At 36.6% G+C, this 27,725-nt stretch overlaps 2 protein-coding genes across 5 annotated transcripts in view; one reads left to right on the top strand and one right to left on the bottom strand.

Annotated features, from left to right (window-relative positions):
* NSL1 (NSL1 component of MIS12 kinetochore complex) lies at positions 1–24,472 on the bottom strand. Of its 2 annotated transcripts, none has more exons than XM_033093319.1 (6): positions 24,116–24,472; positions 22,504–22,582; positions 18,761–18,891; positions 17,168–17,222; positions 2,815–2,882; positions 1–1,517 (listed from the first exon to the last, which is right to left on the bottom strand). In XM_033093319.1, the coding sequence occupies exons 1-6, from the start codon at positions 24,347–24,349 to the stop codon at positions 1,239–1,241; spliced, it is 846 nt and encodes a 281-aa protein (XP_032949210.1). In that variant the 5' UTR covers positions 24,350–24,472; the 3' UTR covers positions 1–1,238. The 2 variants fall into 2 exon arrangements, with proteins under 2 accessions (XP_032949210.1, XP_032949211.1); XM_033093320.1 differs by lacking the exon at positions 1–1,517 and adding an exon at positions 2,352–2,432 and having other exon boundaries at positions 24,116–24,385.
* TATDN3 (TatD DNase domain containing 3) overlaps positions 24,467–27,725 on the top strand; it is a 15,657-nt gene continuing 12,398 nt past the window's right edge. For all 3 annotated transcript variants that reach the window (XM_033093323.1, XM_033093322.1, XM_033093321.1), the window contains exons 1-4: positions 24,467–24,568; positions 26,274–26,306; positions 27,218–27,291; positions 27,505–27,589. In XM_033093323.1, the coding sequence (XP_032949214.1) occupies positions 24,503–24,568; positions 26,274–26,306; positions 27,218–27,291; positions 27,505–27,589 (258 nt within the window). In that variant the 5' untranslated portion in view covers positions 24,467–24,502. The remainder of the gene's footprint in view (positions 24,569–26,273; positions 26,307–27,217; positions 27,292–27,504; positions 27,590–27,725) is intronic.

The raw sequence follows: 27,725 nt of genomic DNA, 5'->3' as shown, positions 1-27,725 counted from the left end.
TGTTTTAATAAAAAACACACTGCTTTATACAAATATACAGATCCCAATTTGTAACATTAAAATACAGAATGTAATAAAGTGGCTTTGTAAGTTTTTTGAGACAGGCTTCCTGTCACACTTAGACATTTATGATTATTAAAACATAATGAACAAGAGTAGTACAGATTTTCCAACCTCATGATTAGTAAATTCCTCTGCAAAAGAATGAAGGTATATACAGTCATCAAAAGGGGCAACAGTTGGTAAGTTGGATGGTCCTGCCTATTTTGTATTAATGTGAGTGAGAGACACAATAAGAGCTCTAAGAAACTGTAGTTAAATGTTAGAAGTATGGGCAATCTAGCTTTCTCTGACTTCTACCAATGATTACATCCTTGATATATAAACATCTTTAAATGTAAAATAAAATAGTTCAGTATGATTGCATCTATATTTGTTCCACAATGACAATTTGTTAACGTATTAATCTGATATATATGTATTTTTTGAGCTGGAATCATTTACAAAGAAACAATGAGAAATCTTGAAAAGAAACCATTAGTCCCAAGTCAAATTATGTGTAAAAGTTAAGCCTATGGAAAACAAATGGGTGGGCAGGAAATACTGGCTACATGACAATTTTTTATTTCTTAGAGAAAGTCTTATGCAAGTAATAGTTGTCTTCTTCGTTTTACAAAACAAAAGAAAAACAAAACTCCTAAAATTAATCCCACAAATCCAAATTAGCTGAACTTGGAGCGACAAAGTGAAAGCGTCTTGTCATCTGCACATTAATTTGATAAATCAAACTACACTGGAAAAAAACAAACAAACTGCATCTGTTCCTGTGCAGAACTGGTGATTCATTTCAGCACTTAAACTGTTACACAGCTCTTTTTTAAAGAAAGTTGTATATCCGGAAAACCCAACAGACTATATTACTCATGAAATTCCATAAAAGCTGTAAGGTAGCCAAGAGTTGACGGCATTTAAAAACAGCAAAATTTTACACTCTTAATACCCATTGATGGACTTTGTGCCAATATTTTAAAAATATGCTTTTCATCGACTACAGATGAAATGGTAAGAAAAGAAATACAGTACAATACTACAGCATATCCCAGCACAGAGGTACTACGTTTGTATAAAGAAATCACTAAAGAGTTACTTGTTGTAAATGAAGTTCCTGTCTAGGCATTAGACTATAATCTAAATGTTGATAGTGCCTAATTTTGACTCCTAAGATAAAGAAAAAGAACTTATGTATCAAGATTAATTCTCTTTGGCCGCAATGGATACCATTTTCTCTGGGGACAGTCTTTAGTTTGCTTTCTTTTCAGTACTATGTCAGTGGTTTTCCTGGTAGAAGTCTCTGTTGGTGTGGTTTCTATTTGTGTTATAAAGTTCTCAGGTTCAACATCTGGTTTCCTATAACAACTGGAAAAGACTTCTTGGTGGATTCTCTGGAGATGGATAACAGGCTGCATCTTTAGAACTTGGGAAAATCCGTCTCCTTGTTCAATTAATGCAGGCAGGGACTTACAAAAGTAAACAAACAACAGTAATACTCCACATTAGTCTCAGGTTGAAATACAAACACACAGGGACAAACACAACACTCTAAAATTTAATTTTTTGGGTCGAGAGCTAAGACCTAATTTCTTGGTTCATGGATATTCAACTTTACCTTAAAATACTAGTTTTAGCTAAGGAATTTTAATTATAAGCTAAGACTAAACAGATATGTTCTATTTCTACAAATGCCTGGTAGTAAAATAAAACTTTGGTAGAATAGGAGGTAACAGAATTTCAGAGCTAAGGCTTTAGTGTCTGAAATTCCACATTTTAGGCTACTAAGTATTTTAGAAATCTTAATCATCATTAAGAGCAGGAAATCAGCACATTTTTCCTGTAAAGGGCTATGTAGTACATAGTTTAGGCTCGAGGGGGGAGGGGCCCTTACATCTCTGTTACGATTATTCAACCTTTCACTGGAAAGAAACCATAGACAGTAACTAAATGAATGGACATGACTGTATTCCAATGAAGCTTTATTTGCAAGAACAGGTGGCAGGCTGGATTTTAGCCTGGTCCACCAGTTCGCCACTCCTGATCAAGAACATGCTATGAAGGAAGCACGAGCACCAGGAAATCATGGAATTAATACAAACCACAAAACAACATTATAGAAATTTTACGAACAGGGGAGATAATGAAAACATTTTAAAATAATTTTCATATACTAGAAATACAAATGTTTTCCTGTTTATGTAAAATAAATGCCAAGAATATACACAATTTTATTACAATAATATTAAGACTATAACTTGATATGCAGTATAACATAGTGGTTAAGAGTATAGGTTCTGGAGCCAAGCAACCAGGGTTTAAATCCTGGCTGAATTATTTACTTGGGCAATCTCATTAGTCTCTCTGTGCCTCAGTTTCGTCATCTGTAAAATAGGGAAATAGCAGTACCTATATCACAGAGTTATTGTGAGGATTAAATGAAGTAATATAAGTAAAGCAGTTAGATGATGCCTGACCCATACTAAATGTAAGCTGGTATTACTATCCAAAATTATTGGACTGCTCTCAGAACTCCAAAATATAATCAACCTTTAAAGAAGCCAGGTATACTACTGGCACATAGTAGGTACCTAATAAGTGATAGTCATTCTGAATGCTACTGCTGCTTAATAATTCATTAAAGATCTATTTAAAAGACTATGGGCATTACCTATTACAATAGGTTAAAACACATGTGGATGTTAAAAGCAAATACCTAGCTACACATTTTGTTCATTTTTATAATTTTTAGTATGTAGCTCTTACCTTCATGGCTTCACTCATCTGTTTAGCTACTGTTTCTCCTCTGCATTTCAAATTTTCCACACGAGAGGCTGCAAAGAAACCACCACACAGTATTTTAGGTTTTTTATCTAATAACAAATCATAAAAGACAAGCAGATGCTATCTGGACAAACATCCGTTAAGACAATTCACCTTAGCTCAATCTTTCTTAGAATACTTTGTCGTGATTAAAACAAGTCCTATTAATCTAGATAAATAAAAAGGCTGAAAATATTAGAACAGTAGAGTAAAACTAATAGTTACAGGATGATACACAAGAGTTGTACTATGAGTAGTCTTAACACTACATGCCCCTAAAGAAAGCCTAATGTTTGTTTTACGTATGTATTATCTACCACTATGTTTAACATCTTCAAGCACTATCGTGCTTTAAAATAAACGTAGGCTAATATCTGATATTTGTACTACTATGAATTTTATAAAAGCAAATATAGTTGGACTTAGAATTTATAATCATGGGCGGCCGGTTGGCACCGTGGTTAGAGCACAGTGCTCAGAGCACAGTGCTCATAATAACAAGATCGCTGCTTTGATTCCCTCATGGGCCAGTGAGCTGCGCCCTCCACAACTAGTTTGAAAACAAAGACTTGATATGGAGCTGATGGGTCCTGGGAAAAAATACACAGATCCCCAATAAAAATTAAAAAAAAAAATTTATAATCACACTCCATCAAAGACACCTAGATGCAATTTCTGGAAAAATAAAATCCAGAATACGTTGTCAGTAATATTAATTTTTCTTTCTCCTTACTTCCTTGATGCTTTTCTTATTCCTAATACATTTTATTTTCTTCTAATCTTTGGATATGAGAAAAATCATTCCATTATGAAATCATCTACAAATTAGCTTTCAGAATAGTACTCACTAGCAATTTCTTGAACGTGTGAGCAAGTACGTAACTATGTTAGGATGACCACAGCTTTACTGGCTTCAAGAGACTGGCACATAAGCCAGGAAGAGAGTTTCTTTCATAGCTGTTATTTTTCTTTTCTGACTTTCCTTAGCTCAAAAAAGTGAGAACACATTTATTAAAAAAGGAAATGAACAGCAAAAGCAACTGAAAGAAGGCACTCAAAGGAGGAGAAAGGCAGAGGCAACACGATGGCTGCAAGAAAGGGTTCTTAACCATTTCTGTTACCAGAAATTTCTTTGGCAATTTGGTGAAGCCTATGGACCCTTCTCAGAATACTTTTTCATGTATTTGTTTCTTAATTCAGGTACAATTTACATACAATGAAATGTAAGTCTTAAGTTTAATATTCAGTCACCTTGGACAAATATATACCAGGACATTTCAATCATCCCAGAAGATTTTCTTGCGCCCCTTTCCCAGTCAATCTTCTCTACAAGAAGCAATCATTCATGTGATTTACATTACACATTAGTTTTGCTTACTCTAGAAGTTAGAATGTTTTAAAACAAAATTTTACAAATACAACTATTAAAAACTGTATAGGTAATATATGTGTCTCTTTATTAGTGATTTACATAACAACATCGAGTGGCAGATCTAACAATCACCGTAATATGAATATAACGAGTACTGACAATATTGTGAGGTATGTGCTACAACTGAAATTGAAAATATCTGTGGCTTCTAGTAGCAAAAGCAGTTATAGGTACTGCTAATGCCACCACCACCATTTCCTGCATTCAGAATAGAAGGAAATGCTTGATTTCAGTTTGAGGTTAGTAAAAATAACAATGTAATTTTTTTTCCTATCCAAGTTCATAGTCCCCCTATATTCAAAGGACTGTATTTATTGTATACATAAAAACATAATGGGCATATTATTTGAAAATCTAACTAGCATACTGTTTAAAAATAAGCTTATCCTATGTTTCCCAACTATGCAGACACTCAGTATATCTAGGTAAAGGGGGTAAGAACACGTATTTATGTGCATGTGTGTGTGTATACATTCATCAAGCTGTGTACTGTATGCTATACCTCAATATACACCCGCATATACACACATAATGAACAAACTCTTTTTTAATATTTCCTCTAGAAAGTTGTCTCACTGTTATGCATAGGGCAAGGCAATCATCATTTTCATTGTTATGCGTGACTCACAAAATAATCCATCATCCAAGTGATCCTTAATTTTTTAAACAAATACATGCTACTTGTTTTAAAAACGTGTCTATAAACCCACACTGATGGGCAACAATTTGTTTTCCATCTGTTGCATAAGCAATGGCAATGTAAAAAACGCCAAGAGTAGTTTGGGTTGGTGTGTAAAATAGAGTAAAAGCCTAGGCTTGGATAACTATAAACATATAACATATAACATATGAATATCTTGTATAATATTCTAAAGTTGTGCTGGACATATAAGACATTCCTGGCTCCTGACTACAAAATGCCAGCTGTACCCCTCCCATTACTGTGGTATCCCAAAACTTTTTCAACTCCTACTTTTTCAAAAAGGCCGCTAGGGGGCAGTACTGCCTCCAGTGAGAACCAAGGCGTTTCTTATTTTTTTCAGAACTCCCTTGGGAACAAGAACCTCATTCTCTTAATCTTAGACTCCCTCGTGTTGAACACGGTGCCTGACATGTACAGTTGGTGCTCAGTACGTATGAAGGACAAGGCTGTGACAGAGGGTGCTGTGGAGGCACAAAGAGGTGAGGTCAGTCTAACAGAGGATTGAAGGGAGTAAAAGCTTCACAGGTGTTCTAAGCGAGTTGTTTTACAAGAGGATTTGGTGCTGGAGGGCCGGGAGGCAGTGGAGATAGGAGGTGGGGTGGTACAGAATGTGCTACACCAAAACAAGGGAATAAATCATGAAAGAAGAAAACACAGGAACCAGGAAACATGATCCAAAACAGAAGAGCAGCAAAGGAAATTCCCAGGGTAATGAGGAAAGGAACAGACCGGATATAAGCTTTGCCCCAGGCCTACAGAGCAACCAGTCCAGATTAGAATAGGAAGACAAAAAAGGCTCCCAGAGGAATAGCTCCAAGAAAAAGGAAAAGGTTTTAAAATGGATTTGATAGATAACCCTGAAGTGTTTACCCAATTGAGAGGAACTTTACAGTTCTCCTGAAGTGTCTGGGAAAGAATTAGTGACAGACACAACAGCAAACAAAGCAAAGAAAAAAATAAAGCGGGGGATTCCCAAGGGGGATGGGAAGCTGTTCAAGAAAGAAAATATACTCACAGTAATGATTACCTGACTCATACTGAAGAACATTTACACAGTCATGGCAATATTAATCCTAAGTACTACCGACATATTGAAAAAGTGATATTAAAAGTGAAGCTGATGAGTGTAGATTATTCTTTTGAGAAACTTAGCTATGGGAAAAAAAAAAAGTTCAGGGAAGAGAAACACAATGGCCTGAAAGCTTTCCCTACTTGATCCTCCGACAGCTCATTCCTATAGTAGTCTGAGCTGGCATATACTGCCCGTCAGTCTTATGTAGTAACACCGTTAGCAACCCTGTGAGGCAAGCAGGTTTCATCAGCCTCCTTTTACAGATAAGGAAACAAGCTGTGAGAGCTGAGAAATTTATCTAGAATTGAACAGAATTAGAACCCATACCTCCGAGGATCCAAAGCACATATTCTTCTATATACTTATGTAACTTTCCAAAATACCACCTTTGCCAAAAATTATACTATACTCGTAAGAATATAAGTTAACAATGGTAAAAAAATTATCTCCAACATAATGAAAATCTCTTAAAATAAAAATAAAGTATGCCTGTTAAAGATTTAAAAATAGAACAATACTATAGTTAAATCTGCTTTATTAATGTTATAGTACCTTTTTAAAAAATGAATTAAATTCCTTTCATTGAAAACTAAGGAAAATCAATAATTTTATGACTAAAACCAGACACACAAAGATTTTTTAAAAAGGGAACCCTCGTGCACTTTTGGTGGGATTACAAATTGGTGCAGCCACTATGAAGAACAGTATGGAGGTTCCTCAAAAAATTAAAAATAGAACTACCTTATGACCCAGCAATTCCACTCCTGGGTATTTATTCAAAGAAATCCAAGACACTAATTCAAAAAAATACATATACTCCCATGTTAACTACAGCGCTATTCACAATAGCCAAGACATGGAAACAACCAAAATGCCCATCAATAGACGACTGGATAAAGAAACTGTGATACATACTGGGGGTGCCAAAAAAATGTATACAAGTGGACACGTTGGTCAACATTGCTCAAGCAGTAGTTCGTCGTAATCAGAAGTGTCTGGACGCTGATAACCACTTTGAGCACCTCTTGTAATTGCAGAAGTCAAATGTGACCTGTATTCATCTTATGTTATCGGTATATATTGAGTATTACAATTTTAATAGTTTTCCTTTCTTAAAATGTGTATACGTTTTTTTTGGAACCCTCTGTATATACAATGGAGTATTACTCTACCACAAAAAAAAAGAATGAAATCTTACCATTTGCAACAACATGGATGGACCTAGAGGATATTATGCTAAGTGAAATAAGTGAGGCTGAGAAAGACAAATACCATATGATCTCACTTATATATGGAATCTAAAGAACAGAATAAATGAACAAACAAAACAAACTCATAGATACAGAAAACAAACTGATGGTTGCTACATGGGAAGGGGTTTGGGGATGGGTGAGAAAGGTGAAGGGATTGGGAAGTACAAATTGGTCGTCACAAAATAGTCACGGGGATGTGAAATACAGTATGGGGAATATAGTCAATGCTGTAAGGGCTATGTAGGGTGTCAGATGGGTACTAGACTTATTGGGGGGATCACTTCATAGATTATATAAATGCCTAACCAATGTGCTGTACACCTGAAACTAATATAACACTGAATGTCAACTATAATTAAATATATATATAGTCACGGGATGTAAAGTACAATACAAGGAATATAGTCAACGGTAATGTAATAGCTACGTACAGTGTTAGAGGGGAAGTAGACTTGGTGGGGTTATCACTTTGTGAGGGGTGTAAATGTCTAATTATTATGTTGTTTTGTACACCTGAAACTAAATAAAAAATTAAAAATATATATATATATACAAAGGGGGGGAAAACAAACACAAAAATGATCACTAAATATGTGACTATTGTTATCTGTAAATGCATCAAAAAAGCATTTTCCAACATCAATATCTGCTTAGGACATTTCAAAATATATAAACTTTTCACTCCCTCACTCAGGCTCATTTCTGTAACTACTAAGGGCACATGGGTACCCCTGATACATAAATGTCTCCCATGCTGATGGCTGGTCCCTGCCTTGTCGGAGATGGGGATAGGCTTCCCCAGGTGCGTTCCCAATGGCTTTCTCACCATAGCCTTGATGGGCACGTCCTCATGGCATCATTATTTACCCTCTCACCATACACAAAGGTGTTTAGGAATCCAAACTGTTCCCCCCAAATCCTATGTAATCACCATGTAGCGCAACTAATGTGCATCGGAAATGTGATTTTCCTAATATTTTTCATCACAAATGTGTAGCATTTCAGCTACATTATAGATTAAATGGGTCTTTAAAGGGTAGCCTGGAAACTTGCCCTTTTATGCTACCATCTGTAAATTTTTTTTCAGGGAGAAATGCATTTGAAATTCCAAAGCTAAGATTAAATGTGAATTGTTGAAATATAACCATCTGTAAGGGAGTGGCTACCTGTAAATATTCTGACGGTGGCTGAAGCAAATATGCCTTATCAGGAAAGAAGAGCAATTGCCTCCAAGTCCTCTGCTGTAGGGTAAGCACAAGATCTGGAGGTACGATGAGGTCTACCGCAGAGAAACTTAAAATAGCTCCTCAGCATCACTACATGTTTAGTGAAGGACGGAGGAACAAAAAGAGTGTCTCTTCAATTAACCTCAAAGAACATTTTTAAAAAGAAGACAATATGAAAGCAATTACTGGTTTTATTAATAGATCACAAAAGATTATAACTGACAAATGAAAACTCACTGGTAGACGGCTAATCAAAAGACTGATGCAAGGATATTAAAAAAAAAAAGTGCGCTCTTAAAAATGTGGAAGTTAGGTACCCTTGAGGACACTGCCTTCCCTAGTCACTTGCTTTCTAAAACATAGGGAAATGAAAAAGTGGAAATGAAAGATTGAGTAATCAATCGAGTTTTGCTTTCAGGCCACTGCACTGACTAAACTAGGAAACATGAACTTCCAAAGACTGCACAAATTCAGAAATTCAGCAAAAAAGCATTAAGTGAGTGCTTCCTTTCTCTTTCCAATGGAGTTTATGAGCCTATGAGCCTGAACGAGCAAGCATGTATAACATAGGATGTCTGGCTTGTGCTGGTTTCTAAAGGAGTAACTAAAGGCATAAGAACCATGGTTTGTAAAGCAGCATCCCTGGTAAAAATGAAACCAAAAACTAAGTGGCGATTTATGACTTTCTGGAAGAGAACCCGATGCTACAACTTAAATCTGTTGAATACACCCGCTAGGCAGCAGGTATGTAATCTTCTGCCATCCACTCCTACCTGCACCTCACCAGCTCCTGCAGTACTGAAGAGCTGTATCTCTCTTAAGGCGCCAAAGACTTTCAAACTCCTAGCTTGTATTTATCTGGCCTCAGCCAAGTCTCTAACCTTATCCCGTAATGCTCTTTCCCTCTATTTCCTTCACTACAGCCTCAGTGGTCTTTGGTTCCATAAATATTCAAGCCCATTCTTGATTTAGGAACCTTGTTCTAGCTCTTCTAATTGAAAATTTCTTCCGCTTGTCACAAGATAAATTCCTTCTTGCTACTTCCTCAAAAGTGTTTCCCATCACCTAAACATAGCACCCTAGCACTGACGTTACTTATTTACTTTTATTAGATTTGTTTATATTTTTCTGCTCCCACTAGAATGTAAGCTCCACAGAGCAAGGACCGTGCCGATGCCACTCCTCCACAGAGACACTATGCATGAGTGTCTCTGGCATATAGTAGACACTCAATAAATAACATATATTGAATGCATGGATGAGTAACAGTCATTCAGTATTTACTGAGCATGGTGCTATATGCTGGCTACATATAATGCAAACTCAAGTCAAAAAGCTCATAGAGCTTTCAGTTTTGTGAGCGATCATACACAAGGAAATACACAAATACTCATACACTGTAACAAATGCCATTAAGGAAATAAACAAATGTTATGATAGAGAACTGGGGAGAGGCTATTTTATTAGGGTGGTTAGGGAAGATATCTCTCTGAGGAGGTAGCAGTTCAATGAAAAGAAAAAACTGAGAAGATGGCAATCTGACAAGCACTGGGGAAAAGCACGTGTGAAAGTGAGGCACTTTCAAAAAACTGAAAGATGAGCCATGGGGCTAGAGCAAAAAGGAAAAGAGCCTGAAATGATTTCGAGAGGTAAGTGGGAGCCCAATCATGTAAAGGAATGCTAAGAAGTTTGAAGCTTATTATATAGTTTTTAAAATTGGAGTATTTTAGGATTTTAAGCAGAGGAATGAAAGCTGATTTGTGTTTTTAAAAGTATCTTGGACTTCTAGTCAAGTTGGCTCGGAAGTTCCTAAACCCCCCTGTGTCCAAAACATTATTGGATAAATATAGAAAACTAAAAGAGCATATCCTAAAGCATATATAAACTAAACATTTATATGAGCCAGAAAAAAAGGAAAGTGTACTAAATCAGTTAAGTCAAATATCACCTGCCCCCACACACACTAGGCTCAAACAGTTTATATAATAGATGAATCTTATCCTCTTTTCAAAACACAAATAACCTCTATGTTTACAAACTGTTATGATGGTAGTATAACCTTGATGTCAAAAATGGAAAGGGACGGTATGTTAGAAAACACCACATGTTCATTTGTGTGTGTGCTGTGACTGTGGGTGCAAATATACTATAGGAAAATATACTAAATAAAGTATAGGTAAGTTTCATTCAACAGTGTATGAAAGGAAAAATACGTAATGAGAAAGTGAAGGTTTTTTGTATGAATGGAAAGATAACGACCAGAAAAACCTGTCAATGTTAATTCACCACATTATGAGAGTTAGAGACAAACAGGACATGCTCTAGGGACATAGGGAAACTTTATGAATGATAGAAAATGTTCCATATCTGGATTGTGGTTGTATACATTTATCAAAATTCAAACATGTAAATTAGACCTCAATAAAGTTGGTTAAATAAATATGTGATCTCAGTTGATACAAAAGAAGTATTCAATGAAACTAACATTTATTCATAATTTTAAATTATGACCAATTATTACCACTACTATTCAGCATTATATTGACGGTTATAATCAATGTAATAAAACAAAAAAATGTGTAAAGTTTGAGAAAAGACAAATCCCCTCCTTACTTGCAAATGATTTGATTATCTACATTTAAAAGAATGTAATTAAAACTAGATAAACCACTAGAGTTCAGCAAATAAAAATCAGTCGTGTTTCCAAACACCAGCAATATTGAATTATAATATGTAATCCTAAAACATTACCATTTTTAATAGCTACAAAAAGGTAAGGTATCTAAAAACAAATAAAAGATGTGTAAAACGTATATAGAGAAATTTGTAAAACACTATTTTTTTCTTATAACCATTTTTATTACGTTTTGAAATACTTCTCTACATGCATTACTGAATAGCTATCATATCCATTCCCTTAAATAACGCAGTTCTCAATGAAGTAAGAGGGCAGCACACTCATAACCATCTTTATTACACGTGTTTATAAAACACTGTTGAAGGACATTTTGAAAAACTCAAAATGCAATATAAATTATGTTCACGAATGGGAAGACATATATTGTAAACACGGCACTTCTCTCCAAAGTGATCTATAAATTAAATGCAATTCTAATCAAATACCAATAAGATTTTTCAAGAAATTTAACAAATTGATCCTAACAATTCCTACGGAAGAGTAAAGGGACCAGAATTGGTAACAAAATTTTGAAGAAATTGCAATATATTAAGACCTCTTATAAAACTACAGTAACGTGAAAAGTGTGATACTGCAGGAAAGACATCCAAGTCAACCAATAAAATTAAGAAGAGAGCCCAGAAACATATATGGACACTTAGTATATTAGAGAATGGTGTCACAAAGCTGTGGAGAAAAGATGGACTAGCCAATAAATGATGCTAGGACAACTGGTTATCAGTATGATAGAAATTACATCCCTTCTTCCAAAATTAAAAAAAAAAAAATTCAGATGGATTCAAGACCTAAACATGATAATCAAAACTCTATAAAGAAAATAATAAAGGATCTTTATGTCACCTGAGTAGAGGATTTCTTAAATACACTGAAAGAACAAATTATAAAGGAAAAAAACTGGCAATTCTGACTACATTACAAGTTATACATATGCATATATGTATATATATATGCATATATATACATATATGCATATGTATAACTTATATGAATATAACTTATAACTTATATGAATACATGAATATAACATATAACCATGAATATATGTATATATGTATACATATATACATATATGTATATACATAGATGCATATAACATACGTCTTCCCCCAACACCTGGTTCAATTCTAAAATGTTTTCATTTAAAATGACTACACATTTTAAGAAAGGAAAAAAACTGTATTAAAATTGTAATACTTAATATATACCAATAACAAAAGATGAATACAACTCATGCTTGACTTCTGCAATTACAAGAGGTGTTCAAAGTGGTTACCATCAGCATAATTTTAATAGTTTCTTTCTTTCTTAAAATGTGTATACATTTTTCTAGCACCCTCTGTATATATAATCATTATAAAGTTAAAAGACAAGCCAAAACTTGAGAGTAAATATTTACAGTGTTTATAACCAAAGGATTAATATTTAGAATGTGTGTCCATGCATGTATGTACATGTGCCCGTCTGTGTGACTCTTAGAAATGAATAAGAAAAGTTCAAACAACGGGCAAAGACTATAAATAGGCAACTCACAGAAGAACCTGTATAGGGTGAAAAAAACATAGGAAATGATGCTCGACCTCTCTTTAACTACTACTGCATGCCCACCAAATTGGCAAAAACTATAGTATACATGTGTATGATTAACAATTGTTGACAAATGTGGGGAAGCAAGAACTTTCAAATACTGCTGGTGGGAATGTAAACTGCTACAACTACTTTGAAGGGGTAGAAAAGCTCAAATGTAATAAAGCTGAATAGAAACAAACCTTATGACCTAGAAATTCTGCTTCCAGAAATCTACCTACCCCAGAAAATCTGTGGCATATTTATACTATACAAGGAGATAGGTTAAGAATGGTTATTGCAATACTGTTTATAACAGAAAAAGTAAATAAATAAACACAGCAAAATCTAAGTGTCCCTCAGTAGAGGAATGAATAAACAGTGGTGTACTCATACTCTAGAATACTATACAGTAGCTAAAAGAACAGAAAGCTATGTGTGTATACAAAGTTGAGGGAAAAACCTAAGTTGCAGAATGGTATAATCAGTATGATACAACTTACATAAAATTTAAAAGGATGCTATACATTGTTTATGGACATACAGCAATAAAGTAAAAGCATAAGAAGCATGAAATGGATCCACTCAGCCTGAGGATAGTGGTTACTTCTGAAATAAGAGGGAGTGGAATGGGATGGTCATAGGGGTACAAAGAAAGTTTTAACTGTATCCGTGTCTTTTAGTTTCTAAAAAGGTCTGAAGTTTGGCAAAAATACGAATAGCTCTCAAGTATGAGTAGTTGGTACAAAATGTTCATTATGTTTTACTCCGTATTTTCTACATGTTTGAAATATTTGAAAGATTATTTTTTTTTTTAAATCAACTGTGCCTGACGTATTATATACAATGGAATGGAAGAGACCAAGAGTGAAACAGGAAGACCTTCTAGAAAGCATGTGTAGAAATCCTGGCTAGAGTGATGGTGATCCAGACTAGAGGTGATATTATTGAGATGAAGAGAAGCTGATATTGAGATTATATTTCAAAGGAATAATTTGTAGAACTTATTGATGGACTGGATATGAACAGTTCAGGAAAGACTCAAGGTTGACTTCTGGCTAAAACAATATGTACGTGAAGGTACCATTTTATCAGATGGCGAAAACTGGGAAAAGAACCAGTTTGAGGGCGAGAAAGAATCCTATTTTATGTTCATCTTTAATTTCTTCCACTCAGACATAAGCTCTTTATAGGGAGAATGTCTGCTTTACCTTTGTATCCCCCAAAGTTTCTAATATAACTATGCCAAATCAATATTATACACACTGGTATCCATTGATTCTACATCCATGGATTCAACCAACTGTGGATTGAAAATATCTGGGAAAAAATATTACATTGTTGCTGATGTGTACTATGTAGTTAGGCCTATGATGGTTGCGTCTATACTAAACATGTACAGACTATCTTCCTTGTCATTATTCCCTAAACAATGTAGTATAACAACTACTTACACAGCATTTCCATTGTATTACGTATTATAATTTAAAGATGATTTAAAGTATACGGGAGGATGTCAGTAGATTATATGCAAACATAATGCTATTTTATGTAAATAAGGACTTAAGCATCCGTAGATTTTGGTATCCACGAAGGTCCTGGAACCAACCTCAAGAGATACCGAGGGTTGAGTATATTGTGTTTTAAAACCAGACAACATTCTTTAAAAGTGTCAGCTTTCAAAAAATTTGAAAATCACTTAATACTCTTATAACAAAAAGAAAAAATCTTTCAAGTTCCCATAAAAATTTTCCCATGCAGTTTATTCAGATTTTTAGGTTCCATATAAATTTATGCTTTCCACATTCCTCCTAAGACATTTTAATTAATGTCATATGATTTTACCAGTTAGAGGCATTATAAGCTATGCAGTATTATAAGGCATACCAATGTAAATGGGATAAAATTTATAATAGGGTTATTACATAGCATCTCCTTACCAACTACTACTTATTTTACTTATAGCTTACAGAGCACCTTATCTCATGAAATTCATAACACAACCTCAACAAGTAGGCGGATATTTCTATAGTATTTAGTGATACAGCTGTTATTCCCACATAAAGCATCAGGCTCCAAATCTAGAATTTGCCATAAAGATACTGATGCTGGGGCCAGTCCGGTGGCTCAGGTGGTTGAAGTGCTGAGATTCCTGGTTCGATTCCCACATGGGCCAGTGAGCTGCGCCCTCTACAGCTAAGATTGTGAACAACAGCTCTCCCTGGAGCTGGGCTGCTGTGAGCAGCCGGAGGTTGGCGTGAGCCGCCGGTAGCTGCCGCGGGCTGCTGTGGACTGCCATGGGTTACCTTGTGTGTCAGCATGAGCGGCCGGCAGCCAGTGTAAGTCCGACCGACTACCTCAGCCAGGGGGAGTGCAAGACTTGTAATATCAGCATGGGCCAGGGAGCTGTGTCCTACACAACTAGACTGAGAAACAATGGCTTGAACCAGAGTAGGGGTGGGGAAGGCAGAAGAAAGGGGGGGAAAAAAAAGAAACTGATGCTGAAGTGACTTGTCCATGACTTGTCCAAGGATACACAGCTAATAAAACTGTCAGTTGGGCCGGCCCGGTGGCTCAGGCCGTTAGAGCTCCATGCTCCTAACTCTGAAGGCTGCTGGTTCGATTCCCACATGGGCCAGTGGGCTCTCAACAAGGTTGCCAGTTCAATTCCTCGAGTCCTGCAAGGGATGGTGGGCAGCGCCCCCTGCAACTAAAAATTGAACACGGCACCTTGAGCTGAGCTGCCTCCCAGATGGCTCAGTTGGTTGGAGCGCATCCTCTCAACCACAAGTTTGCCAGTTCGACTCCCACAAGGGATGGTGGGCTGCGCCCCCTGTAACTAGCAACAGCAACTGGACCTGGAGCTGAGCTGCGCCCCCCACAACTAAGATTGAAAGGACAACAACCTGACTTGGAAAAAGTCCTGGAAGTACACACTGTTACCCAATAAAGTCCTGTTCCCTTTCCCCAATTAAAAAAAAAAAAAAAAAAAAACCTGTCAATTAATTATGCTGTGCTTAAAGAGCTGATGCTATTCTAAGCTTACAGACATTATGAAAATGTATAATGACAAAATCACCTCAAAATTTATCCAAAAGATAGATTCTGATCATTCTTTTGCTTACTTTTGAAGTCAGAATCATATTATACAGAGATTTTTCTAATACTACATAACTGGAATGGTAGGAATAAAATCACATAATGATTCTTCAAAGGATCATTTAAATAAAGTTGTTTTCCCTAAGATAAAATGGTTACCAAGTTTCTTTAGAGGAGAATTAACTGTATCTAAAAAGTAATAATACTTGAGTATATTATGATACCACAAGTTTCAATTCTTATTTTCATATTGTTCAGAACCAAAACAAGTGTATGTCAACCAATACATTTTGGCAACTCCCTTTTTAGTGAGCCATAACAACTAAGCATGAGGTCCTAGGTCAATTTCTATTTTCAAACACAGTGAATGTTGTGACTTTAACCAATTCAGAGTATCTGAATTGTACTTTCCCATCTCAGTTTATTCCATTAGTTTGGGAGATTTGGGAAGGGCTCAGGGATGTGTTAGGAAGTAGTTCAGAATTTGACAAAGGTAAATGCAATGCCATAAGTATAAATATCCCTTACAAATAAATCAAGGTCTTGTTTTTCTAATAGTTCAGAAAGAAATGGTACTTTTGAGCGCCAAAGGTAAATTCCAAATGGTTTCTTAGGGAAATTGTTACAAATTTTTAAATGTGAGAATTGAGCCATTTAAAAATATATGTGATCCACATTTTTAGCAATGCCCCTTCTGTTTCTGGATTTACATAACTTTGTATCAATTTGGTTTCTCTGTTTTAGAGGACGCATCTGAATGGAAACAGAATTGAGTTTAAAGGTATAACAAGTGTGTCTATCTCTTTTAAGTTCAACATTATATTTTTATTGGATTTAATTTTGTAAATGATGAGAAACCAATGTCACTAGGGAGTAACACCATGAGGGCTTTAATAGTATAACTTTGGCTGTAATGCAAAGAATGGATAATGTAATAGCAGAGATGGAAGGATACATATTAGAAGTTAGAGAGTAGAAAAGTGTTACAATAGTCTAGATCAGGAGAGCTGCTTTACACAGAGTCCAGATTCCTGGGTCCTTTTCCTAGAGATTCCGAGCCAGTAGGTTTAAGCAAGTTCTCACAATGAACTTGAAGAGTTCATTAGTGAAGAGCTAAAGAAGGACAACTGGTAGTGAGTTAGGACATCAAAGAGAAGACAACCTTGACGCTGACACCTTTAACAGAGTATTAGGAACTCATAAAAATTATAAGCTAACGCTTCATTTTTACCACAAATGAACAGACTCACCTGGATCAGGGTCGTATTTTAGGTCCAGTGGAGGTACAACAGGGTGGTACTGCTTCTAAACATAATACAAATTAAAACAGATTTAATTTAACCACTTACTCTCATACAAACATTTCCTTCAGCTAATGTAAGCAAATGTACTATTAGTGAGTAGTACCATTCTTTTGCAAAAAACCCCAAACACACCAAAAAAAACCCCAAAATTAGATCCTGAAATCTGTGGGGAAGGGAGGGGAAAAGATCAGCCAAATTAAGGCTGAAGTATGCTTTTTACAGTATTGCCACCTACTGCATACACTAAGAAATAACACCATAATAAAGTATTGAAGAAAAGCAATCAAGCAAATTAAAGGCACAGAAACTAAATGTTGTGTTTAAAGTACTAGGTAGTCTCCAAATTATAAATTGTTTTACAAAAGTTCATTTTCAGACAAGTATTTGGAACTCAGAACTCACGTTCCCACAGAAACTCTGTTTTAAGAGGTGGCTAGGCCATGCCAGCAACACTAAGGCCTACACATCCCATGATACACTGGGACCATGGTAGCAGAACTATAGGAGCAGGTTCCATAATTCAGACAAAAAGAAAGAGGAAAATGTTCCTCGTTACTCTTGCCCAAAGCTAGCAAGAGCCAAAAAGCTTTTTTTAAAAAAAACTGTCTTCAGTATCTCCGCCCCATCCATTTGTATCACTCTTTAAACTTCCACAGCACTACCTCACCTAGGCCGGCCAACTTTCTTTTACATGCTACTACTGATTACTAGGTTTTCTTCGGGGAGGGAGGGGTAGTTATAGTGAGGGAGACCATGGAAAATATCACATTTTGAATATTTTTCCTGAGGAAACTTTAAAAAGGGGGCAGGGAGATGAAGTGGGGTATTTGAGGACTAACTGCTATAGAAGAAAAAAATGAAAAATTCTGCTTATAAGTATTTTTTCTCATAAAATGATGACTAAAATATTTTAGATAAAGGACCAGCCTTTACTATCTAAGACAATTCTCGAAAGGAAAGCAACTGAAAGATTTGTATGTAAAGTATGTTAATTTCAAAATCTAAGACAAAGAGCAGAATAGAATCTAAAGCAGCATGTACAGCGTATTGTTGTAGTTCTCATTGCAGAGGCCATTCCCAGCAGACCTACTCCTGCCCCATCATGATTTTTGGAGCAAAACAAATTACACGCAATTCATAAAGAAAATTTCAGTATTATGAACAGGGACTCAATCTTCATCATCAATTAAACTAAAGCATCTTCCAAAATATATAATCACATACAAACAATGTGCCAAACATAAATGACAAATAGAAAAGCCTTAAAAGATAAATTTATTTTTCCTTCCTGGTCTCAGATTTAGAAAGTCATTATCAGTCTTCCATCTTCAAATTTTATTTTAGTTACCAGTTATGTTCAAAATCTGGTGTGACTTAGATCAGGAAAAAGTCTTACAAGAAACAAACAGTAATTGAGGAAGGAAAGACAACAAAAACAAAACGTCATTTATCTCCACGTGGATCTTATACTTTAATTTTTTTAGTGTAGTAAAATAGATGTAACATAAAATTTACTATTTTAACGGTAAATCATCTTACCAGAATTTCTTGTTTTGCTTTTATGGTTTTGATGACACATTCAAGGATCTTTCTGGGATACTGCTTACGTTTTGTGGCTATATCTACTATGATTTCATCAAACTGATCTTCAAGTACTTTGATATCAGAATCTATTTCACAGGGGAAAAGAAAATAAAAATTCCTCAAAACACATTGTTTATATTCTATATGGAAATGTACATACACCAAATTCACAAAGTAAAATAATTAAGGAAAACAAATTTGGCAAGTTAATGGATGCCCTCCCTCTGGGACTGATTCATTTATGCAATGAACAATTACTAAGCACCGATGGGAAGCCAGGCCCAAATCACAGAAATACAAAGAGGAACATGTCATGATCTCTGCTCTCTAAGAGCTCACGGTCCACTGGAAGAAACAGACTGCCTGTGGAATTTAAGACTTTAAAAAGAAAGTAATATTTGAATGGGGCCTTGAAATGTAAGTGTAAATCCACTGGATAAAAATAGGTAAGAAAAAGATAATAGAGAGAAGCATTTTAGGCAGAGGAAACAGTATTTGCAAGATCACTGAGTCTCTGGGAAACAAAGTTCTAAGTGGCTGCAAGATAAAGTATACAGAAAGAAGAATGATAAAATAACCAGACTGCAAAGGGCATTTAATATCAGCAACGCTAACAGATTTTGACTTTTATGTGCTGAACCAAAGCTGTGATAGTGGTAGTGAGTATAATAGCTAAATCTGAAATAGGTGTAATTGGCTAAATGGCAGGAAAAAGGAAAAGATATAGTGACTTTAATTTATTTAGCTAAAACCATTTTATCAGTTGACTTCCTATGTTTTTAAATAGTGATTCTCAAACTTTAGCAGAATGAATAATCAGCTGGGGAACTTGTCGAAAGTGCAGAAATTTTAATTCAATAGGCCTCTGGAATGGAGCCCAGATATTAACCGTCACAGATGAAATGAATGCAGGTGATACATCAACCTTATTTTGAAAATCATTTCAAAGAGTAACAAATATTGAGTAGTTCAAAATACTACAGAGCTGGGTCCTCAGCTTAACTGTTTTACATAATGTGTTCTGCTGTGTCAAAGTCTATGCTAAAAATGGATTTATTTATTTTATTAAGTAGAAGCTTCACTGGGGAGAAGTACCGTATATATTTTTGGAAACATTTTGAGACATTGCTGATACATATCAGCACATACTTACATATTGGGTCAAGATAACTGAGGTGTTATACATTGGGTACAGCCTTTATTTATGTAACTAATATTAGTTAAGTCCAACTAAATTACTTCTTTTGAGAGTATTATGAGAGATGGTCATTTCTTACTTTGAAATCATTTAAATGAGCAGCCCTCCCTAAATTTTAATTTATCCATTTAAAAAGTTCAATCACTAATCTGAAAGGAACAATGTACTATTTCACAATCAGTTAAAAAAAATCAAGTCTCCCAGCTAAATCTTCTATGTAGGGAGGAAAATGGTTTCCTAGCGCCACCTAACGATAAAACTATAATACTGAAATGTATAAACAATTTGAGCAGGGAAGAATTAGTCATTCATTTAACAAATATCCAGTGGGTGCCTACTATGTGTCAAGCTAAGTGTTGAAAACATAGTGATGAGAAAAACAAATATAGTGCCTGCTTTCAAGGAACTTACATTTTTAATTCTTAAATGTGCCTGATCAAGTCTCCTGAAATCAAGTCCGTTCAGGGTAGGTAAGGGGCAGAGAGGAAGGTGGTTTCAATTGCACGTATATTCATTCTTTCATTCATTCGCTCATTCATATAAAGATCTCAGTGAACAAAAGATCTCTCTGCCCTTGTGAAGCTTACTTATTGCTCCTATATATTAGATCAGATGCAAATCCTATTAATTCTATCTGCTGAACATATTTTTCTTTCTCTCCTTTCCCACTGTCTTAGGGCAAGTCTTCACCATATTTTGCTGTACTATTGCAATACCTCCTAAGGTCTGCCTGCCTGGAATTTTTCCCTTCTCTAATCCATCCCCCACACAGCCAGCAGTTAGCATTATAAAATACAAAAATGTTTCATGTTCTACTTTAAAACCCTTCACCAGTTCCCCATTACCTACAAGATAAAGTGTAAATTCCTTAGCATCTCCTACAGGGCTCTCTGTGATCTGGCCCCAACTTATCTTTCTGGCCATATCTGCCATTAGTTTTCCCAATTCATGTCTGACATTTTCCAAACATATCACTTCTTTCCAAACGCATATCACATGTGCGTTTACACATGCTGTGCTGTTTGCTTTACATGTCCCTCCTTTCTGTCTAGCACATTCTCATTTATTACATGCATTTAATTTAACAACCTACTCTGTTATGTCTGCTTCCACTTCCCAAATAGTGTTTCCTTTCCCATTTCCATTAACTATGAATCCTAAATGGTGAGGATCGTGTCTTTTCATATATTTCCCAGCATTTGGCATAGTGACTGGCATTTATCAAGTGCCCATGAGAAAAGGTAAAAGTGTAGTATTCTCAACGACTTCACCACATTGTTATAACGATAAAAAAGGGACAGAGAATATAAATATTCAACCCAGGCCACCAACCTGTCAGAAAATACATTTCTTAACTTATAAATTGATGAATCATATTACTAAAGGCAATCTGGACCAAACGATGAAGCAATTCCAAAATGACTTCACAGAACAAGAGTCAGATAAAGACACAGTAATGGATGTGTAGTTTGAAAATACTCCTAGGTGATTCTGATATACTCCTGCTCCCCTATTAACTAGCAATCACTCTGATAATATTTGAGACATCCAAAGTTATTGTTGTGATGTTTTACTATATAAACCAGAAAGTGAATTTTGGTGACATTGAAAAGAAACTACTATAATAATCCCAAGGATTAGACAGTGAAGTCTTCTGGGTAAAGTATTATCTTAATGTTGAGAAGAAAAATTATAACCACAGAGGGTGACTTGATGGGCTTGGAATCAGCTCGAGGGTATAACTGAGATATCAGAACAGTCAGCAGTGGTATCAAGCTGTGCTAGTCAGATCTCTGTAATATCACCATGGGGACAGACAAGACACTCTGGCTCTCCTGTCAAGGTAGACGTTCCCCTGGACATGGGTGGAGAATTCTGACTCTCTTCCCAAATTGATCATTATTTTTCTACTGAATTTCTTCCTTCCTACACTGAACATTTTCTTTCTACTAAAACTTTGATTCCTTCAGATATGTCAACACCATCTAGTTAGGGTACAACAAAGGCTGCTTTGGACCAGGAAAATATTCTGTCTTGTAAAGGCGGTTTCTCCAAATACTGGCCTCATTCTTTATATGGTCCTCTTATTGTTTAACTTCATACTTCTGAAAATACTTCACTATCTACTTGTAAACATCACTTGTAAAAATACAACTTGATTCATAAGGTATTAATCATAGGAATTCTCTGGGCCTGTTTCTTCATCTGGGGATAGTTCTACAGCATTTTCCAACAAACTACTGACAATGGTAGTTTTGAAGATTAATCAAAGTCTTATTGAGAATGCCAGATAGAATATATGAAGGATCAAGGTATCGACTGAGTTACTTCAGATTACGACGACTTTAATAGTCTTCTAGTTTTCCCTACCCCCACCCAGCGAAAAAAATTTTTTTGAAGTAACATTGAAAATGGGGATTTAAAATTAGCATTCAAAATAAAATTAGCTACAAAAATAACTCAGAAATTAATGACAGAAGGAAAAAGTTAAATCACATACCTATGAAAGACTTATCTGAAGCTTCTTGCCATGCTTGCCCATTAATGCTGACATTCTCTTGCACAGCTGATTCAAAAGTCTGCAATAAACCCACAATAGTCAAGTCACTAAAAATAACTTTAAACACTGAATTCAAACATTTTGGCATAATAACAATTTCAGATTTATGATAGGCAATATAAAGTGACAGACTAGCCTATTAGTATATTTATTTTCAATGAAGATTCCATTTCAATTATTGATTCTACTCACATTTTAGCTTACATATAAATTTTCAAGGATTACCTGAGAATACAAATTGTCTTTGTAGTAGTGACTGGCACAGTTGTACCAATACTATTTTTTTTTTAGTATGTTTCCGTATTATGTGGTTTTAGATAGAGACACGTCAACAAAACTAAAGCCTCTGCCTTTTATTTGCTCTTATTTAAAACACAAGTGAATTCTCTTAGTAGTTTAAGTTTTCAAAACTTTATTTTCAATTTACTTTATTGCCCATTAAATAAGGTATAGTGGGTTAAGCCAAATTCCAAGTTTTCTGCAAAGTAATTAAATGTTCTAAGTATCTTAGCATTTCCTAGAAAGGGGTGAACTCTAAGCATTACATAGTAAGGTGGTCTTATCCCAAAAATTATGTCCTACGGTACATCTCTATTCTTCCCTTACTTGCAAGGACATTCACTCTGTATAAGAGCCATGTATACAAAACTGAAATACAGAATCACAATTCAGGGAGTGTTTCTTCATTCTTCTGCCACTTACCCTTTATTTTTATTTTTTGCATTGTGGTCATTCACACTCATAAGTGTGATGCACTGTAACATTTTAAACTTTTTTTTCTACATACAGATTGTTTGCAAAATATAACAGTCACCAATCATCCAATTTGTTGTATCTTTTCCCAAAAAAACTTCTTCAAGGCTTTGCAAAATATTTGAGAAAGGGGAAATGTGTTCTAAGGGCCAGTGTATGATCTCAGAGAATTTTATAATCAAGACAGCTTCCTGATCTACTTTAGACTTGTAGGGGAAATGTTTTCATTCCCCTTACAAGTTTTTCTAAAACAGGCAAAAGTAAGGCCAAAAGCTAGCCTGGTGACTGACTTCCAGTATGCCCTTTCTTGGAGAATTCTTCATAGAGTATATGTCTGCACTATCCAATAGGGCAGCCACTAAGCCACGGTGGCTACTGAGGCCTTACAATGTGGCTAGTCCGAAAGAAGATGAGCTGTAAGGTTCAGACACCACATTTGAAAACTTGAGCACGAACAAAAGAATGTAAAATATCTCGTTCATTTTTTATTACAAGTTAAAACCGTATCTTGGATATAGCGGGTTAAATAAAATATATTAATTTTATCCACTTTTCTTACTTTTAATTTCAAGTTACATACGTAGCTCACTTTGTACTTTTCTATCGGACAGCGCTGGTCTAAGTAATTAATAATAATACCCAGCTGACATTAGATCTATTTCGTTCCCTCGCGTTTCTCGGGCTGCTTCTACCGGAGCGTACGGCCCCGCCACCTCTGCAGAAGCCTGGCACAGTCTCTTGAGCCTTGAGACCTGGGTTAAAGGGGTAATAAGACAAGAGGTGGCTACTGGGCCCGTACCCACTGCGCATCTCGCAGCGCTGGCTCCCGAATCTCCTCTGGCAGCGCGTCTCCGAGCTGCTGCACGAAGCGGCTGCATAATTCCAGAACTTCCGTCACGGCCCGCTTCGAGGTGCAGCGCACCCGGAAGTCCTCACGGCAAGTCGCGGGGACCGAGGTCCGATCTTCTGTCCAAGCCACTTTCTCCGCGTCCAGCGGAGGCGAAAGGACCACCGACTCAGGAGCCCCCGCCATTTTTCCAGTTTGAACTGTGGGCGGGAATTCTGGGAGCGGAAGCGAGTTCGCTGGAGGGAGGCGTAAGCGTGCGTTCGGAAACTCAGTCTGCCGACGCAGCAGCGTTCCGCCTGGGACTCCGCGGGCGCGTCGAGTGCTACAGCAGCAGCGGCGATGGGGACGGTGGGCTTAGGGATGGTGGACTGTCACTGCCACCTCTCCGACCCGGACTTTGACCGCGTATGTGAGGGCGAGGCCGGGCCGGTGGGAGCGGGGAGACCCCCGTTTTTTCCCTTCAGGTTACCTTTGCTCTCCTCTCTTAGGACGAAGCCCCAAATCCACCCGGGCCCCTATGGCCAGTGTGACTTGCTCATGACTCCATGTTTAAATTAACCTCAGTCATACTGATTTTTCTTTCTGATTCTGAATAGCGATAAGCCCTCCGTCTCCACTTTTATTTGCTATTCCGGGTTACCGGAGTTCTTCCCCCTACAGTTTCTTCCCCCCTTGGCAGTTTATCCCACCCGCCTTTCAGGTCCCGGCTGAGAATCCACTTTCCCCCGGACGCGGTCCCCGAAACACCGGCCGGCTCCCACTCACCGCGTGCTCCAGTTTTAAAGGGGGAGAGAATCAAACAGAAAGAACATCACACACACAAGATCGGAGTTACAAAGTGTTTTGCCCTCTGCATTGGAAAGTGTTTTACCCTCTGCATTTACCCTCTTCCTCTTTATAGAGAAGGAAGAGTGGAGTCTACTTTAGGGGGGAAACCTCTCAAGAGGTGACGCTTAAATTGGGGATGGAAAGGCAGAGAGCCAGCCAAACAAGGAGGTGGGGGTACGGTGGTGAGTAAAGCAGGCAGGTTGAATTTGGCACATTCATGCTACCAAAATGTATGATCAGCTAGAAAGAGGGAGACATGGAACAAGACAGAAAAGGTTTGCGGGGGATAAGTGAGGTAGGGCAGTGAGGAGTTTGGGTTTCATTAGAAGAACAAGGCGAATTTAGTCAAGGGTTTCTTTAAAAAGGAGAGCGACAGATCTGATATCCATTTAAAACCATTGTGCTGATGTGTTGCAAACGGATAGAGGAAAGCAAGAGTGGAAGCTCCTAGACCAGTCTGAAGGCTTTTGCAGTATGTAGACAAGAGATGATGGTGGTTGCATGGGTAATTTGAGAGAAGTAGGTGGATTCAGGTATATTTTTAGAGGTAGGATCTGTAGTATATGCGGAGGAATTGGATGTGAAAAGGGAGGGAAAGAGAGGAGTTGAAAAGGGAGGATGGTGGTGCTTTGTACTGAGATGAGGGCAGACTGAGGTAGGGGAGGGCAGGCAGAAGGAATAGGTGTGTTGGGGCGAAAATAAAGAGTTACATTTGGCACCGGTTGAGGCCCAATATCCATCCAAATGGAGATGTCATATAGTCATTTTTAAATGTGAATCTTGGGTTTTGGAGAGGATGACAGGCTGGAGATAAAAATTGGGGACTCATTAGTATAATAATGACATTTAAACCTATGAATAAGATCACTTGAGGTGAGTGGAGAGAGGAGCGTAGGGTCCTGAAAGTAGAGGAGAGAGAGCCAGTCAAGGAGACTGAAAAGTAGCAGCCAGTAAGAGAGTGGAAAATATTTCAGGAAGGAAGGAGCAGACAAGTGAGGAGTTCCTAATGCTGCTGCTGAGGGATAGAATAAGAGGACAGAGAAATGTCCTGTACCTTTGACAATAACAGTTTCTGTTTTAGTGGAGTGGGAACATCAGCCAGATTTTACTGAGAGAAAGAAAGAATGAACAGAAGGGGGGTCGGTGTAGGCTCTTCACATTCCACTACATTGTTCCTTGCCATCATTGTCATTCTTTATGGTGCCTCTACGTTGACATACACAGCCAAAAAGCAATTACTTATTCATCTAAAATAATTGTGATTACTTACGCTTTTTTTTAGGATCTGGATGATGTGTTGGAAAAAGCCAAGAAAGTAAGTCAGTATCAATAATTGCCTTGTTTTAGTTTTCCTACTAATTTCAAGCTTGAAATTTCGATCGGCTATGTTGATACTTCAGTAACAAAAAGTTAATAATCAGTTGCATTTATTGTTTACTATGTACCAGGAACTGAGCCAAGCCCTTTCTGTGCATTATCTCGTTTAATGTTTCACAACAACCTTCTGAGGAAGCTACTATTTTATAGCCAACCATTGCCCATTTTATAGATGAGGAGACTAAGGCCTAGACATTAACTTGTCCAAAGACACCACAAGTCAAGTGATGTAGACAAGATAATCTGAATCCAAAACATGTTCCCCAGCCACCATGCTTACCAGCAATATGGTACAGATTAGTTCATCTGTCACTTCTAAAATTAACATTATTCTGAAGATCTTGGAGAAAATATAAAAGTTTTCTGAAACATTTTGATTTGTTTGGGAAAAAACTATTAATTTTTGGACGTGTTTATGAAATTCATTGTAACTAGCATTTCAAGGTCTTCCCCAAAAGTGTCCGTCAGAAGTGGTTGCCAGTACATTTTTACATACGGCCATCTTTCACTATGACAGATCAGTTGGGAGTGTGGGCATTGGAGTTACACAGGCCTAATGATCTTGGGCAAGTTATTTGACTCCATCCAGAGTTCTGTCTCCTGACCTATACCATGGGTTACAGCAATGCCTACCTCACAGAGTTGTGTAGATTAAATGAGGTAATATTTATGTTCCCTGAACATAGTACCTGAAACACAGTGAGTACTCAGTGACAGCTATTCTGATTACATCGATGGAATCTGGATGTGCAAGGGTAACTAAAAGCACAGAAAACTGTATAATTTTATTTAATTATATTGGATGTATGTTGTTTGACACTCTAACTGTTCTATTCTTTTTTGTTTCAGGCCAATGTTATGGCTCTTGTGGTGGTTGCTGAACATTCAGGAGAATTTGAAAAGATTATGCAACTTTCAGAAAGGTGCTACTTCTCATCAAGAACTTAAAGAGTTGCTAATAAGGATGCAGTTGTGATGTCCTATATATATTATCAAAGAGCTTCCATTTTTAAAGACAAGAAAAAAATCATATTAGCATAGCCCTAAAAAAATTCTTTCCTATTTGTTCTTTAGAGTAACATTGTATACTAGGCTAATATCCCTGCTTTCTTTCTTAATTCATTCTACATTTTTAGGTACAATGGGTTTGTCCTGCCATGCTTGGGTGTTCATCCAGTTCAAGGACTTTCACCAGGAGACCAAAGAAGTGTCACATTAAAGGTCAGAGAGAAAAACAAGAACCATAAAAAAATAATAATACTTTTGACTCAGTAATCCTCTTTCTGATTTGTAGTCTAAGAAAATAATCCAAAATAAGGAACTACTGCCTTCTTTCCCAGAGATATTTGTTGTATCA

This window comes from Rhinolophus ferrumequinum, chromosome 22 (genome assembly GCF_004115265.2).
Source record: "Rhinolophus ferrumequinum isolate MPI-CBG mRhiFer1 chromosome 22, mRhiFer1_v1.p, whole genome shotgun sequence".
In the NCBI taxonomy this organism is placed as follows: Eukaryota; Metazoa; Chordata; class Mammalia; order Chiroptera; family Rhinolophidae; genus Rhinolophus; species Rhinolophus ferrumequinum.
Note: the sequence above shows the minus strand (reverse complement) of the source record. Positions and strands in the feature narration are given on the sequence as shown.

Coding starts and splice junctions, on each gene's coding strand:
- NSL1 (XM_033093319.1), bottom strand. CDS start 24,349: ATGGCGGGGGCTCCTGAGTCGGTGGTCCTTTCGCCTCCGCTGGACGCG. Junction 22,583..24,115: donor CGCTGCGAGATGCGCAGTGG/GTACGGGCCCAG, acceptor GGTTTATTGCAG/ACTTTTGAATCAGCTGTGCA. Junction 17,223..18,760: donor AAGCAAAACAAGAAATTCTG/GTAAGATGATTT, acceptor TATTATGTTTAG/AAGCAGTACCACCCTGTTGT.